At 40.1% G+C, this 16,000-nt stretch overlaps 1 protein-coding gene across 3 annotated transcripts in view; it reads left to right on the top strand.

The window, feature by feature from the left end:
- The window catches only part of rab11fip4b (RAB11 family interacting protein 4 (class II) b), a 63,909-nt gene continuing 47,909 nt past the window's right edge, over positions 1 to 16,000 (top strand). Inside the window, exons 1-3 of one of the 3 annotated variants that reach the window (XM_041932998.1) lie at positions 1 to 153; positions 4,085 to 4,172; positions 6,820 to 6,899. In XM_041932998.1, coding sequence (XP_041788932.1) covers positions 1 to 153; positions 4,085 to 4,172; positions 6,820 to 6,899 — 321 coding nt within the window. Of the gene's footprint in view, positions 154 to 4,084; positions 4,173 to 6,819; positions 6,900 to 9,677; positions 9,750 to 16,000 lie in introns of those variants that run through there. The other 2 variants (XM_041932999.1, XM_041933003.1) reach the window with 2 other exon arrangements.

Below are 16,000 nucleotides of genomic sequence, written 5' to 3'. Positions count from 1 at the left end.
ATGGAGGAAGACTTTTTTCCTGAGCGGGAGCATCTGCTGACATTTGTGAGGAAACTCAAAGATGTGTTTGACGTGTGTGACGAGGACTCAGACGGTTTTATCCACCCTGAACACTTGGTGCAGTTGGGCTCTCAGTTTGGTCAAGCAGAACAGGTGAGGACATCCATGATGGACCTTCACTAATTTTTTATTTACTGTCCTTTTCTTAAACTATAGGCTACCCTCTGCCATTATAGTGAAGTAGTGAAGTGATGTTAATTATTGAGACGATAGAAATGCGGGTTTTCACGTTGTTATGTGATGAAAAGGCTCACGCGAAGTTCCACCTTTATTTTTGTACTGCGACAGAGGAGGTCACTGATTTAACTTTTCCAGGCTGGAAAAGTTAAATTCCTTAGCAATGCAGAACAGCTTTGACACTCAGGTAAAACAGCCGTTTGCCCCTTTACCTGTCTGACCTGCAGGCTGTGTGTGGAATAAGATAGTTGTTAAGTTGTCCTGGAGCTGGAAAGTGACTTTAATGTTGGTGGAAATGTTCATGTTTAACATTTTTCCAGCATTTTAATTGCAAGTGCTGAATATTAGACAAAGAAAATTTATTAACTGATGTGGTAAGTCAGGTAAAAACACTATTCCCTCGATTTGGCAAAATGCAATACTAAGATGAGATGATGCTGACATGTGGATGATGACTATTGAGCAAGCAGTGCTATAGACTGATAAATCAACCACACTGATATATTGAGTCATATTAGCTTAGTCCTGAAATAATGCTATTGGTGTGTATGTTGACAGGGGGGATAGAAATGGGATATTATATACTAAAATGCTTAGTATATGAGTGTATTTTGGTTGGTCAGTTGGTCACTTTTGTTTGGAACTGATCAGGACAGACTGTCTTCTTCTTTATCAGCTCTCCCCCAGCTCTGAGGCCAAGCTGAGGTTGTAACTGAATGACTATGTAGCTTAGAAACAAACTCTACAGTCTGTATGTTATTATTGGGTTTGTAATGTATTGTATTGGTTTATTTATTATGAAAGACATGACCACAAAACAGTGGAAAGTACTGTGGCATCTTCTGTAACCTGTTTCACTCAGAGAGCTGTTTGTGACGAAAAGGGGATACTATTGGTTGTATTTTAGATGTTTTTCATTCATGCTTGTGTCACAGTGCCTCTCTGTCTCACTGCATACCAGGGTAATTGAACATTGTCGCTGATTGGCTCCCCAGTGTTGTGTTGCTCAGCAGGAACATTGTGGAGGCACTGATTAGCTCCTGGGGGAAGCTCTGCACTGACTTGGGAAATCAATTGATAGGATGAAGTGAATGCAGTTTGTATCTCAAGCACCTCCATGTTAGTAGATCCTATCACAGTGCACTGTGTTACCATTTTATTTATTTTTAATCATTATTTAAATCCATCCATGAATCCATTATTGTGATGCAGTTATGTAGTTGAGACTGTATTGAAAGTAATTCAAAATTTACACAAAAAAAAAAACAAAACAATATGTGTATTATGATGAATATGTAATGATGAACACCCAAATAAGATTGGAAACAAATTTAAAAAACACATGCTCATTACATCTCCACCGTTTAATGTACCATATTAAGCATTTTCCTAGTTCCACTGCACGTTTTGACCTCTCATGTCATTGTCCTCTATGAGCAAATCCCATTGGCTGCTCCGTGACAACCTGACCTACTATTGTACACAACGGGTGACACTCTCCCAGTTGTACAGTCACATGCAAATGTACGCACACACACAATGTGACGTTTTTTCTTCTGGCCTCTTTTCTGTCCCCTTCATTTCGTCCTTCAAAATTGAGGGCAAGTCAGACACAATAATCAAGGCTGTCAACAGGTTTTAACAGGACCAGCTGATTTATACAAATCTAAAATTAGGAATTGGGTTTGATCCAAATAGACAGATTGATCTAAGTCCTCAAGTGACCTCAATTTAATACACCTCAAAATGCTTTAATCAGCTGTACTATACATGTGACCCAGTTGCCAAGATAATAATTACAAGGGTGTGAGAGGAGCTATGACAGTGTGTGTGTGCCATTTGTTATAATAATACACAGTGCACTATTTTTCAGATGTGTTATTGTAGCCCTATCATTCTTAACCTGAGAAAACCCTGAAGTTCTTTCCATTGCACTCACAGAACTTTGCTAAAATTAGTGCTGTTAAAATTGAAATGGCTGTGCTGTGGGTAGCTTGCAAAGGGAATAATGCATTATTCAGCCATGGTGCAGAGTGCTTAAAGGCAGCAGCCCTGTTCAGTCCTGTGAATGTAGGAGGATCATGAGTCAGGGCGAGCATGCTTTGGCCATTTTCATTTTAGAAATGCGTAATATTGCACATGGTTTGTTAGATTCGTTTAGTAAACCATCCCACTGCCATCAGCCTTCGTTCAGGCTAAAAGTTTTTTCAGTGAGGGCCTGAGGATGGTGATGCCATTTCATCCGTCTGTTCATTTGCCAGCAGCTCTGTGGAGAATACACCTACTGGCCAAATGTCTGTTTAAGGTATTGTATATCGTGGGGTTCCCACAGGAATATTTGCTAATGATGTCAGTGACCTCTTGCACTTGCATCTGGCATCATTATCAGTTTCTACTTTTACTTGAAAAAACAAAGTATAATGGACCCACAGGAGATGATTCTTGTTCGTTTGGAGATCTGTGCACCAACATCAGGCCAAAATGTCAACTTTGCACATTCTCTATCTCCTAATCTAACAGACAGATTACAATAAATTTGTTGGCCACAAAATCCCAATGTGATAAACCATCTTGATTTTAATGACTCCTCTACTGTCATTATCTAGACAGATTTAACCTGCAGTAATCCTTAGGCTCTAAGAAAGCAAAAACATCATTACTGGTGTGAGTTATGTCTAACGAGCACTTGGTGCCATGTAAATAAACATTGCAGACTCCAGTGGGGCTATCAACGTTGTCTGGTTTTCCAGATGATAAAGGAAGTAAAGTGTTGTCATTCAGACATTTATTGTTGGGGTTATAAGCCTACGGGGTTATGATATTTTAACATCTCGTATTTTTTTGCATGACATGGCATAGAAGATGCTCTGGAGGAAAAGTTAAACATTTCTTTGAAAGAGGTTTCAGGCAGTCTGTTTGAGAGAGATAAGCTGTTGTTAATATACACCATGGTGCGCATAGTGAAGCTCTGTATTTTAAAAACCATACAATGCTGGTTGCATTAACAATGAAAAGAGAGGATAGATGCAGCATGGCAGAATATTCTGACTATCAAACTAACCCTTCACAGCACTGTGCAAGTCTGTAAAGAGCCTTTGTGCAATGAGTCATGTACTGCTGTGTACTCATCTGCCACCTCTCTATCTGGAAAACCTACTGCTGTAAAGTGGCAGTGAGAGGCACAGACACACAGACACTCTCTCTCTCTCTCTCTCTCTCTCTCTCTCTCTCTCTCTCTCTCTCTCTCTCTCTCTCTCTCCCACACACACACACACACACAGACACATAGGGAAATATATAATGTCTGAATAGGGCTGGATATCATAGGTGTTTTTTCCATAGCCTACTGACACCAATTAGATACTGTACCTGTTTTTCTGTACTGATAATACCATTTCTGGCATTGCTCTGTTCTGTTAAACCAGTGGAATGCCTAAATGGAACGTAACCATCATTAATGGTATTAAATCAAACCTGTGCTTTTTTTTCTCTACAAAACCCATTTTTCATACAACAAATCTCTCACTAATCTCTCAAATTTATGGATCATGTTGTCTTAACATAAACTGCCATGCTACCAACCAGTGCATCACCCCCAGCCAGCACAGAATATACATGTACTTCTTATGGTATCAATTGTGCAAAAGGTTACATTTTTGAGAATGTGCAGTTTCAGCATCGTGGATTACAAATGAGTGCTCTGCAGGACCTCAAACAGACAGACAGAAATGTTTTTTAAGTGATACAGGGAGCAAAATAATCTCATTTATGCTGTAAATAATTCTCTGTGCTTTAACAGAAATGTGTTCGGAGTTCACCTTCATGTTTTCTCTGCACTTTTCCACAGGTGAAGAAGTTGGCCAAATGTCTGGACCCTGACGCCTGTGGGAGGATCGACTTCAAAGACTTCTGCTGTGGTGTCCTCACCATGAAAGGTTAGAATGAGCTCAAATGTTGCTCCTGAGGGAACACATTTCCTGTGTGTGTTTATGTGTGTATGACTGACTGTTGCTGGTAGTGTTATGATTGGAAATGTGTGCATATCAACATCACCAGCAGGTTATATCACAAACAAATCATGAAAGAAAAATCTAGTCGCAGTGTAGAGAATTAATAGTTGTGTTGGTTTAGAGACACACATGTTGAGCCTGTAACTCACAGGGTCTTGTTCCCTTTTATTGTAGCTTTGGGAACAATTTAACATTGGCTACATTTCCACTTGCATTAACTCAAAGTAGTACAATAATGAAAATGTACTTTTTGTTACACTACTGAGCAGAACATGATCAGCAGTGGCATCAGTCTTCATTTTTGTTTAAATACATTCTCCTGTTCAGGTGCTTTTATCCAAAGTTTGCTGCAGAGTCAGTTATACATGTGATTTGCTTCACAGCTAAACCACTTCAATGCAGAAGCGATTAGTGGCTTCATGCATGTAGGGGTGGTATGAACCAACCAATCTGAACCAAGTCTCCACATTTTATACAGAACTATACCTTGAAGACAGTTCAACTTGACAGAGTAAAGCCTGACTGTTGGCTCATATCTGAGCACATGAAGCCAAAACTGTCTGCATGGCCAGATACCACAAAGTTAAAAAGTGTGTTTGGTAGTTTCTGAATGGGATGAACCAACCTTTTACTTTAATATGTTGCTGTCATGTCCGTTCAGCTACCTGTAGGCATTCCTGGAGAACACTGACAGCAAACTTGTTTATGCAAGTTAGTATTTCACAGTTTTTGAAACAACAATCAGGAGACTTCAGGTAATGTTCTTCTTATATACATTTAGCTCATTGGCTCAGAGTATTCTGAACTCATACTGTGTATTTTTTGTACGTGTGAATCATCATATTTCTTTTTGGCAGTCCCGCTCTCTTTGTATTCTGCACAGACTGAGAGTCTGTAAAACCAGGTCAGTTTACCCACTGCAGTGGACTCAGGCCAACCAGGACACAGGAAGGGACAGAGCCTGGTTAACACAAGTTACACTGGAAGAAATTGGGCTTCTAGTTCTGCATTGCTGTGCGGCATAAGATGTTCATTTAACATCTGAATGTGAGTTAATGATCTATTTCCAAAGGCGTGGGTTAAGGATGAACCTACAGAGAATTATCTGTTATCCCATTGGCTGCAGATTCAGATCATTATAAAGAGTTTCAGTTGCTTCGCTGCTCCATAGCTGTATTGTTTTGGTTCACTCTCATCTACTCTCATAGCATTGTTTTTGGCTGCAGCTGTTTAGGGGGATATTGGACTTGGACTGCCCTGGGGGCAGAAACACAACTCCAAATGAAGGATAATGCTGCTCTGTAGGTGCTCGATGTGTCAATAATCAACTACTGTTAACAAGTTAATCATATCAACCTAAATGTCCAGTGGGTAGGATTTAGTGGCATTTTGCAGCTCAACCAACTCAATACTCCTCATCTCGCTCCCCCCTATGGTGGCCACTAACATCGTGAAAAATGCAAATGCCCCTCTCTAGAGTCAGTGTTTGGTTTGTCTGTTCTGGGCTACTGTAGAAACATGGTGGTGCAACATGGCGGACTCAGTGGAAGAGGACCTGCACTCTCTGTAGAGATAACGAGCTCATTCCTAGATTACGAAAAGGCAACGATACTTATTTTCACATTGATTGTACACTAATGAAAGCATAATTATGAACATTATATTCCATTTCTGCCACTATATCTTCCCACATCTTACACAATAGACCTTTTGAAACTGATGATATGTGGCCAAAAAAAAGTCAGTTATTGCAGGTTTAAGAGAAAGTTTTCCGTCCATACATCAGCTTTTTTTGCATTTCTCTGGAGAAATTTTGGCATCTTCTACCTCATGTCAACTTTGCATGCCCTTCCCTCAGTGCAACTTCACTCTTCAACTCTTTTGCTGTGTTTCTCTCGATGGATTTGCGTTCCTTAATAATAGAGTGGTTTCAGAAATTACACCATTTATCTGCTCTCAAGTTTTATCACAGGGAGCGTTTGCGTTTTTGTCCTGATATTGACCCACTGTTTTTGAAGTGGATTGGCTGTATCAGAGAAGTTTCGTACTTCTCTAAACCACACAGGAGAGTGTGGTTGTTGGGGCTTTTGAAAGATTTGCAGAACGTAGTCATGTTGAAAATTAAAACTTATTTATACTTTACCAGTAGGACATTATTTGAATGTGGGATAGATCTTAATATAACAAGTCTAATGTGTGGAATTTTGTGTGGGAGAAAAAATTGTAAGTCTTGCTGCGTAATGTTTACAGACAGTTTGACGAGTTTGTTCAATATTGGCTTGATGGATGTGACATTTTCAATTTCTTCTCTACAAAGTTGCCTTTGTAAGAGTAAATAAAAGTAATGCTATTCAGATGAATAACATACATTGAAAACCCAACATATTAAGTCGCTGTGCACCACAAAAACAATCCCTAACCAGGACACAATGCACAGCTGTTTGTATCTGCACATATATTGTTTATGTAGCAGCACATGCAGTTCTAGCGTCTCGGATAGGAAGTGAATGCTCTGCAGAATCTCAGACTGAGAACAGACTGAGATGAGTCATGCATGTTTTTTCCTTTGTAGGTTATGTCGGGATCCTTAAAAAGAAAAGTGGGGCACAGTTCATCATCGGGCCATATGAGACAACTAAGAGTTTCTATCGGGTAAGTTTTTAATCTGTGTGTGTGTGTGTGTGTGTGTGTGTGTGTGTGTGCATGCATCCTTTGTTAAGTGTCCACAGAGATTTATCACCCCCAACTGTCAGTCTTTAACACTTATATGATCTCCCCCAATCCTAAATCAAAGGGATAGTCGAGTTGTATGCATAGTCAGTGTACTAACTACAGTAGATTTTTTAGGCATGCCCACCTAAATATCAGTATAAGTGTATGCTACATTTTTAATATTTTCAGTGCTTTACCTTGCCGTCAGACAGCCTTTCCTTTGGCATTACATTTTTTCAACCGTTGATCTTTCTTTTCCTATGCGCAACCGTGCCTTGCACTGCTTGCAGCAGCGGCTTGTAAGAAATTAACCACTGAATGATGGCAAACTTACTTAAGCTGAACAGAGAGAACACCACAATCTTAGTTGTGGGTGCTAAAGCGGAGAGACAGCTGGTCTGTGAGTTACGGGAGTCCAGATCATGAAAAACAAATTAACTGCTTATTGCTGGATGGTGAACTCAGTTTTATTGATCATATCAATAACATACCTAAGGTTTCTATTTCCAACCGACAGAGTTTTAAAATCAGAGGCTTTCTTTCTCAGTCTGAATCAGAGAAACTCATGTATTTATTTATCATGACCAGGCTTGTAGTTTTCTGCTTATGGGTCTACCAAACAAATCTGTCAGAACTCAGGAGAAAAAAGTCAGACCTCGTAACTCCTCCTTAACCTTCATTGGTTGTCTGTTGTTTTCAGAATACAATTCTCAGTGGTCAATCCTCCTCTGTGGTTACAAAGCACTTGCTGGTCTGGCTTCGCAATACATTTTAGACATGCTGTCAGTTTACAACCTCAGCAGATCTCTTCATCACAAGTTATGAATCTCCTCCATGTACCCAGGTCATTTTCAAAGTCTGGTGAGCTGGTATACAGCATTTATGTACCTACTGAATAGAACGGGAACAGTCTGCTGATCTTAGACTTGTCCCAACACTGTTCTTTAAAAACCAAACTAATGACCTTCCTTTTCAGTTAAGCATTTTCTTAAATTAACGCTCCATGTTTGTACAGTATGTAGGATTGTATGTGTGTATCTTTATGTTTATTTATAAGTATTTTGCATGGATGTTCTTATTTATCTTCACTTTTTTGCTGTTAAATTTTCGTTTTGTGACGTAAAGCACTTTGAACTGCTTTTGTATGAGATAGTGCTGTACAAATACAATTTAAATTGAGCTGAATTATTCAGTGGTGGTCTAGACCAGTGCGTGGAGTGTTGTTTATATTAAAATATAGTATAGGAAAATATAGTGCCAAAGTAAAGGCCTGTCTGACGGCAAGGTAAAGCAGTGAAAATATTTCAAATAGAGCGCTTGATAGCATTCAAACTGAAATTGATGATTTTAGGTGAGCCTTTTTTAGATCAATGAACTACATTTTACTGGTTACCGTGTCCACAGCAGTACATTAGCCTAGCTTCAGTGCTGGTACACATGTCTCCTTGTCCAAGATGGGGACATTCTGACCACCGTCTGCTCCAGGTAATACACTGACCAACCGAATTATGCCTTCAAGACAGCGATCCTAATTATCTATCGGTATTTAGGTAGTATTGCAATTAAAAGAACTGCAACACATTAAGTGAGCAGCAGATGAATTGTGATACAGCCACAAACTACAGATAATACTTGGCAACTTCCCTGTGACTACCTCTTTGTTTCTACCATAATGACAAAGATGTTTAATTTTCCAGGTACGGTTTACTATAGTTTTCAGTAATCAATAGAAGAAAATGTACTAAATGTTGATCTTCAATATGTCCTGTGGGCAGTTTCATCAGTTGAACAAGAAAGTAACAGCCATGTTGAGAGTCATAATGACAGCAGCAACAATGCAGAAGTGAATTCCTAGTAGCTTGTAATTCACCATTGTGTCCACTTGGTGGTAGTGTTCAGCTGTGTACGTATGCGGCAGAAACTTAGAGCACATTAGATTAGATAAGACTTTATTGATCTTACAATGGAGAAATTCACTATATACACATAAAGCAAACCAAGACCACTTACACACAAACTTGTATATTGTCAGTTATTGGATTGGATATATTTCTATAAGCTGCTTTTATGCTTCTAAATGTATTCATTAAAACAGTTAAAGGTTTTCCTAATTTTATTATTTACTGTGATAGCTTCACGGTAATTGAAATGATTTTACTATTTCTCTTTGAGGTGTTTCAGATGGAAAGTTTTTTTAGATGTAGTAATGTGGTCTCATTGCCACACAGTATTGCACCTTTTGTCTGACTTTGTTTGGTATGCTGAGATAATTGGTTTGTTGCATCACAGTCTGACAGGAAAGATCCCTAGGTGTTACATGTGACATATTTCACGAAGTCCTGGGGCTTTCTCTTGGGAAATTTGAAACTTTGTACAAGACCGCTCCCTCCAGCGTTCATAACACGGCCCTCTGCATAGCAACAAAGTCAAATACACATCATTTCAAGTTCACAGTTGAGAAATAACTGCTGCTGTTCTGTGCAGCATTTTGCATCAATATTCTAGCTTCAGATTGTTTTTGTTTTAAATTGACTCCACAGGTTTAGGGAAGTGAAGCCTTTTCACTGCCATTGGTTCAGTATAACATTTCACTATACCAGTGGAGAAGTGCTTGTAAAATATTCACTAAGGGTGAAATGCAATACGGTTGCTACCTACTGCGTCTTTGACAGCCAATACAAAACACTTCTCTTTTTTGGAACTGCTGTCTCATTTGTTTACTTCCCTGTGAAACATGGCTTACAAATGATTTTCTGGTAGCAGTCATATCATCTTTTACTCTAAGAAGAGGTGAGTGCTTTGTCCAAGATTGCTTATTTTAATCATTTTCTCCACACAGTGGCAGGTTGGTGTGATTTGCTGTTACAGGCTTGGTTTTAGTTGTCTGTTTGCATAAAAATGCATTGTGTTTTATCCTCGGAAATGTCTTTGAGATGACTGACAGGAAAAGTACTTCATGTATTTTCTGTAGTGTAGGGACAGACTAAGGATATATTATGCAATGTGTGTTTGCCACAACTTTAGCTGTTAAAAAGATGATAATTTAAATGAGAACATACAGAAAAACCTGTTGGACTTTTTTTCCCATCAGAGATCTTGCCATGCTGTTTATACCATGGCAGCTATCCCTCTGGGTTTATTAGGCCCTCAGAAAACAATATATTTCAATACTGCAATATAAACGTTCACATATTTTTTTTTTTTATCCAGATCACCCACTCCTAACTTGCAGGAACAGATGTTAATGAAGATGACTGAGATGATGCTGTTGTGGGCAGCAAAGGCTAAAATTCAGAAGGCTAAAATTACAACATAGACACGTTGGGTACACTTCACCTTGTTTAAGTGCTGTTCATAGTGATGGTAACCCTGCTGTTCATATGAGAACAACTTGGCTGATCTGTATACATAATTGATCTGTTGTAAGATCAAGTTTGTCCTCCTGAGCAGCATAGATGGTCATTTACAGAGGCTGTTAGAGATGTGGTGAAGAGCTCTTCTATTACAGTTGAAATATTGTGTTCTACATGAAGCATCTCTTCTTTTCGTTTCTTTTTTGTTTTATTGAATGTCTACCATCGGGTGAAATACTCCTGAGCTCTAAACTGCTCCATGAGCGAGCAACCACGGCATTTAGACCCAGCGAAATCTGCAGGCAGTCATCGCTGCAATGTTGATTACAGAGTGTTATCTGCAGGTACTTCCTCTGTTCCATCTCCTTGATCTTAGTCCTTGCAGAGCTTCTCCCATTTTTCTCTAGGAAGGAGTTTCCCTCTTGTGGTGGATGGAGATAACAAGAAACTAATAACAGCTATTGAACCTTCTCATTGATAGCAACCACTTTATAAACATCTGTTATCTAACATCTCTTCGTAAATGGGTCCTTATCTAATTTCCACGTTAGAGAGACCTCTCTGTCTTTTGCTAGATGAAGACATGTTGCATGCTTTTTATGTTTATATCTGTGATCCATAGAAGCTTACTTATGTGAGTGCAAGGGTGTCCACTTGTGCGAAAAGTGTGTCAGAGTGAAGTTGTGTTGCCATAGCACGGAAAGGGGCTGGCGGACGGGGGATCCCAGAGCTCTCCATGGTAGCGGGGTGTGTGTCTGTGTCTGTGTCTGTGTCTGTGTGTGTGTGTGTGTGTGTGTGTGTATTATTTTAGGTTTCACCCTGTTATTAATGTCATACTGGTCTCTGTGTGTCTTGTGAGAAAGAAGAGGGAGAGGAAAGGTGAGAAGTGTCTCATTATTACAAGATATGTTGTAGGAGAGGATTTATGAGCTTGCTCTCTCCTGCTGTTTGGGTTCACACACTTGGATGCACACACACACACACACACACACACACACATATTAGTAAGTACAGGGGAAAGACTCAGCATGGCCAAGGCAGGTGCTGAAATTAATTTTGGCACAGAGCAAAGACAGATTAAACTGGTGCACTGAGCAGCTGGAAGGATGCACACATACATCTTGTGCATACGTGTGTGTGTCTGTGTGTGTGTGTGTGTGTGTGTGTGTGCTTATGTATGTGAGAATGTCTTGGGCTAGATGCTCAGCTCCAGGGTAAAAAAGGCAGGGATAGCATGATCAATAGAAGAAAGGATAAATGATAAATGTTTTGGACTGCAGCAAAAGACAGATAATGAATAATAATCTGTATAATTTGACCTTCAGTCAGGCAAACATTTTTGATGATAGTTACAGCAGCTGCCCGTGGATCTATCGTCCTTCCTGCAATGTGCACATACAAATGCTCCTCCTTGTGAATCCCTCAGAACATTTCAGGACTCACAAGTGATGGCAGTTATTTTCTCTTTCTTCTGCCACAAGGGGACTTCACAACAAGCTGTAAACACATCACTGATATATTACCAGCTGTAATGAGGAATATGGTAGAAAGCCATTCATATTAAGCAGATTTAAGCAACATCAGCATTGATGTTTAGACATGTCAATTTTTTTGGTCCCCAGCAACTCCTGAGAGAAATATCTGACTCTTTACCTGCCAAATGCTCCACTAAGCTAGTCGCTGACGCCTTGTCTGTACAGGAGGCATATGCATGAGCAGCATGTTAGCAGAGCAGCAGCTTCAGTCCTCCATCTGTGTATACACAGGATGTGTTCAGGCACAGTATTCAGTGTAGTCACCTCAATGTCACCTGCAAGTTGGCAGGGAGTGAAACGTGCAGCCTGTGTAGACACGGTGTAACTTTGTCTGTCTGCTGTTGGTGATGGACAGGTAGTCTACTGTAGGTTTGTCTGAGCTTTGCTGCTAAAACAAAAACTAAAACAATGGGCTGAAAGATCCTAAAATGCTCCATAGAGCTGGGGCATCTGCACAGTTGGATGATAATTACCTGGGTTTGTCACTGCAAGTCCGTCCTTTCACACTACACATTTGACCTATTGTTAATTTAAAATCATTAAGTCAAGCTTTAGCCTGTTTAATGTAATGTTGTTACTCCTAATCATCTGGAAAAAAACAGAGATATCACACTCGCACTCAAAAGGAATAACACATTTGACCTAACGTGATAATGCTAATAGATAATAATGCTGTCCCAGCTAATTGTGACCTGCTTATCCTAATTTCTCTTGCATGCCCAGGTCAGTTAAACTCAATTCATCTCTTTAGAGTCAGTTTAGAGTCAGAATACAGGTGTGCATTTAGGGGTGCAATGGATCATAGATGGTTTGGAGTCATGGATCGGATAATTTTTCGCAAAAAAAACCCTCCAAAAAACAGGTCGGTTTGGGTTGTAACTGCCTCTCTCTGTCTGCAGTCACCACTCTGTAGTCTTGCTCAATGTCTGGCCCACCGTACTCTCTGATTGGTTACACGTCACAAGTAATAGCCTATCAGCACTGAAGGCTACTTTGCCACAGAGAGGCAGAGGCTGGAGCTGCTCCATTGAGGGAGGGCAGCTGTATGCTGAGGTTGTTATAAACTAATCACTATCTAATGATCTGTTTCTATGATGGAGAGCATGCCTGGTTTCCCAGTTGCAGCAGTGTAAATTCCTGAAGTCATAGCCTACAAGATTTCACTCAATAGAGGCGATAGCAGCGGCTTTCTTCCCTAAAACAATCATCGTGTTTCAGAGTTAAACACAGCACGTATCTTGCCTCTGCAACGCTGCATCAAGATTTAGGGAATTATAACTAGGCAGGCAAGAAATCTGTCGTAAAAAAATACTTATCAATCCAGAGACAGAGTGCACATTTTGGAACAATATCTTTATATATGTAGTATCTTTATATATTTATATTTTTTATCAAATATCCCCTCACATTCAGTGCGAGGTTATTATAAGCCTGTACACCAGTCGTGCATTGAAAAGAACTGTAAAAAGACGTACCAGTCCTTAACCAGCAGGGAACTTCGTAGAACGTGATCATGAAAATATGTGAAAACTGCATGGTGGCCCAGATTTACTGCTGCTGCAGAAATATAATCAATAATTTACACCTCATTTGTCGTCACATGGAGCGATGTTAATTTTTTCTCCTCAGGGTTTCCAGCAGGTCAGAGGACTCGTCTGAGCTCTCTGCCTCTAATCTGCTTTCCTGTCAGAGCTTGCCTCTTCTTTCCCTGTGTGTTTTCATCATCTGCTGCTTGTTTTGTTTGATCTCTGTGCTCTCAGTGAGCACGCATCCTCCCTGGGCGACTATTTTCTTTGTGTATGGGTTACGGCTGCAGGAGTGGGGTTTGCAGGTCAGACGTAAGCACAAAAAACTGATGTCACTTCATCTTGTCACCCTCATCTATATTTTCTATGCCCTGCTCTATTTTTGTCCTCCTTCCTCTGTTTCATATATGCCGTTGTTTAGAGCGCATCTCTTGCTTTTTTTAATCCATCACTCCCCAACACTCTGCTGCACCCCTTTCTGACTTGCGTGCACTTTGTTCTTCTCTTATTTTTTCATTTATTATTTCATTTCTCTTTTCAGCCATCCACTCGTTTTCTCTCCCTTTCTATCAACGCCTTAATTTCTCCCTGTTTTCCCACTTCCATCATCCTTTTTCTCTACTTCCCCCTCCTTCCACATTAGCACATCAGATGAACAGTGAGGAGGGGATTGCTCTGCCAGCCTCTGCAGTCATTTCATGGTCTGATTAAAGAACTGAGACGGGGAGGGAACTGAGGCAGAGAGGCGAAAATCGAGATGCATGTCAGGAGAGAGTAGTAACGGTGAAAGTTGAAGCCACAAAAAACAAAAAAGGGATAGAAAAAAGGAACCAGCAAGAAACAGAGAGAGAGTAGAAAGGGCATGTTTGTTTATCATTGTTTGTGAGCACGATGGGAAAATCTGCCCGCCGACCTGCACTGCAGACTCTCTTACTGTCTGCAACATGAACACTTCCTCATGATACCGATCAACAAGCCTTCCTCAGAGCTGTGTGCTGGCTGTCTGTTAGCGAAGTGGCTCTCTGAGTTGATTGTCTAAAGGTCAGCGTCATTTGCAGACAATGCTGCAGTTTACATCAGGTAGCGTTATCCTTCTCACTCAGCAATATAATGATGCAAATGGCTCATGGTTCATATCACAGTATCATTTCATGCAGATGTAATCTATGCCAAACACCACATGGAATAGCTAACAGCTGCATCCCTCTAGGGCTAAATGTTCAGCGCTGCAGTATCGCTTGATGCCACATCAGAACTGTAAGTGTTTGCTGCTCTATCTGTGTCTTTGCTGAAGAAGAACAGCAGCTTTAGTCATTTGTTTACCTGGCAAGGAGCTCTAGTGGCCATGCAGAAGCAAAGGCCAACTATGATATTTTATGGTACCTCAAAACCTCTGCGGTAGGAGGTCATGGATGGGGGTTAGACAAAGCGTTTGAGTTTGACATGAGAAACCACTTTTTGCATCCTGTTTCCTACCAAAAGTCAAAGTTAGTTTCTTTCAATCGTGACCACATTTGTTCCCTTACCTTAAACAGGAAGTTTTGCTGCTTAAACCTGCCTTAACCATAGCAGTGGCATGTCAGAAAAAAATCATGATTAAGATTAATGTGACATGCATTTTGGAAGGCACTGATGAATGACGTTGCCCTGTTGATTGGGGCACCAGATCTGAAAATGCTACAGTATGTTCTGGTATGTTCTGTCTAGAAATATGTGTGGAAAAATATGAGAATATAAGAACTACAACTAAATCCACTCGTGTCAGATTTTTGCTGCAGATTGGGGCCAAGACTGCCTGTATGATTTGTAGAGGTTGACATGTTTCAGCTCTGTGTATTTCTGCCTGTGAGTTTCTGTTTTCTGTTTATGGCACATGTGGAGCATGTGCATATAAATGCAAGTGCCTTGTATGTGTGAAAGCCTGCAGACATTCAGAACCAACATAGTGAACTTTCTGGCCACGTTCAAAGCCACAGAGGTGACTGATAGCCCCGCTGACAGCCATGGAGACCTCAAGATATGTGATGCCATGTTGTGAGCCATCTGGTGTGATGTGATGTGATAGCAAATTATGACAAGCTGTCTTTCGGATTTACCATTTTTTGTGATCAGAGGACAGAGCTGGCAGTGTGAGTCTTTTCTGTGATGTCTGCTAATGACCCAGGCCTTTCTCAGCTGCTGTGGTTAATGTCATTTTGAAATTAGATTCGAGACAGCTTTCATTGTATGTTGTAGTCGACATCCTACACCAAACATTACTCATCATTTTCAAAATATGCAACATACAAGTACAGCTTCAAAATATTCCTGTCGAACATCACAGAGATAAAACAGAGGGTAATTTACATTTGCATATGTGATGATTCAATCCCTCCTCCTCTAGAGTAATTCACAAGACGAGCTGATTTTATTATAAGAATTGTAGCACTCAGGTGCAAAAACACACCGTGTCAGCTAGAAATCTATGTAATGTTTGTAACCTAGATAATAAATTAAGTTTTTGTTCGTTCCAATTTGTATCAGTCAGCTTGACTTCTGGCCAAACCTCTGGTTTGCCTGCCAAGGCAGCAAACTGTACACATATGTGTGATAAGTGTCACTATTATTAAATCTTTAAGCATTAATTG

This window comes from Chelmon rostratus, chromosome 3 (genome assembly GCF_017976325.1).
Source record: "Chelmon rostratus isolate fCheRos1 chromosome 3, fCheRos1.pri, whole genome shotgun sequence".
NCBI classification, from domain to species: domain Eukaryota; kingdom Metazoa; phylum Chordata; class Actinopteri; order Chaetodontiformes; family Chaetodontidae; genus Chelmon; species Chelmon rostratus.
Note: the sequence above shows the minus strand (reverse complement) of the source record. Positions and strands in the feature narration are given on the sequence as shown.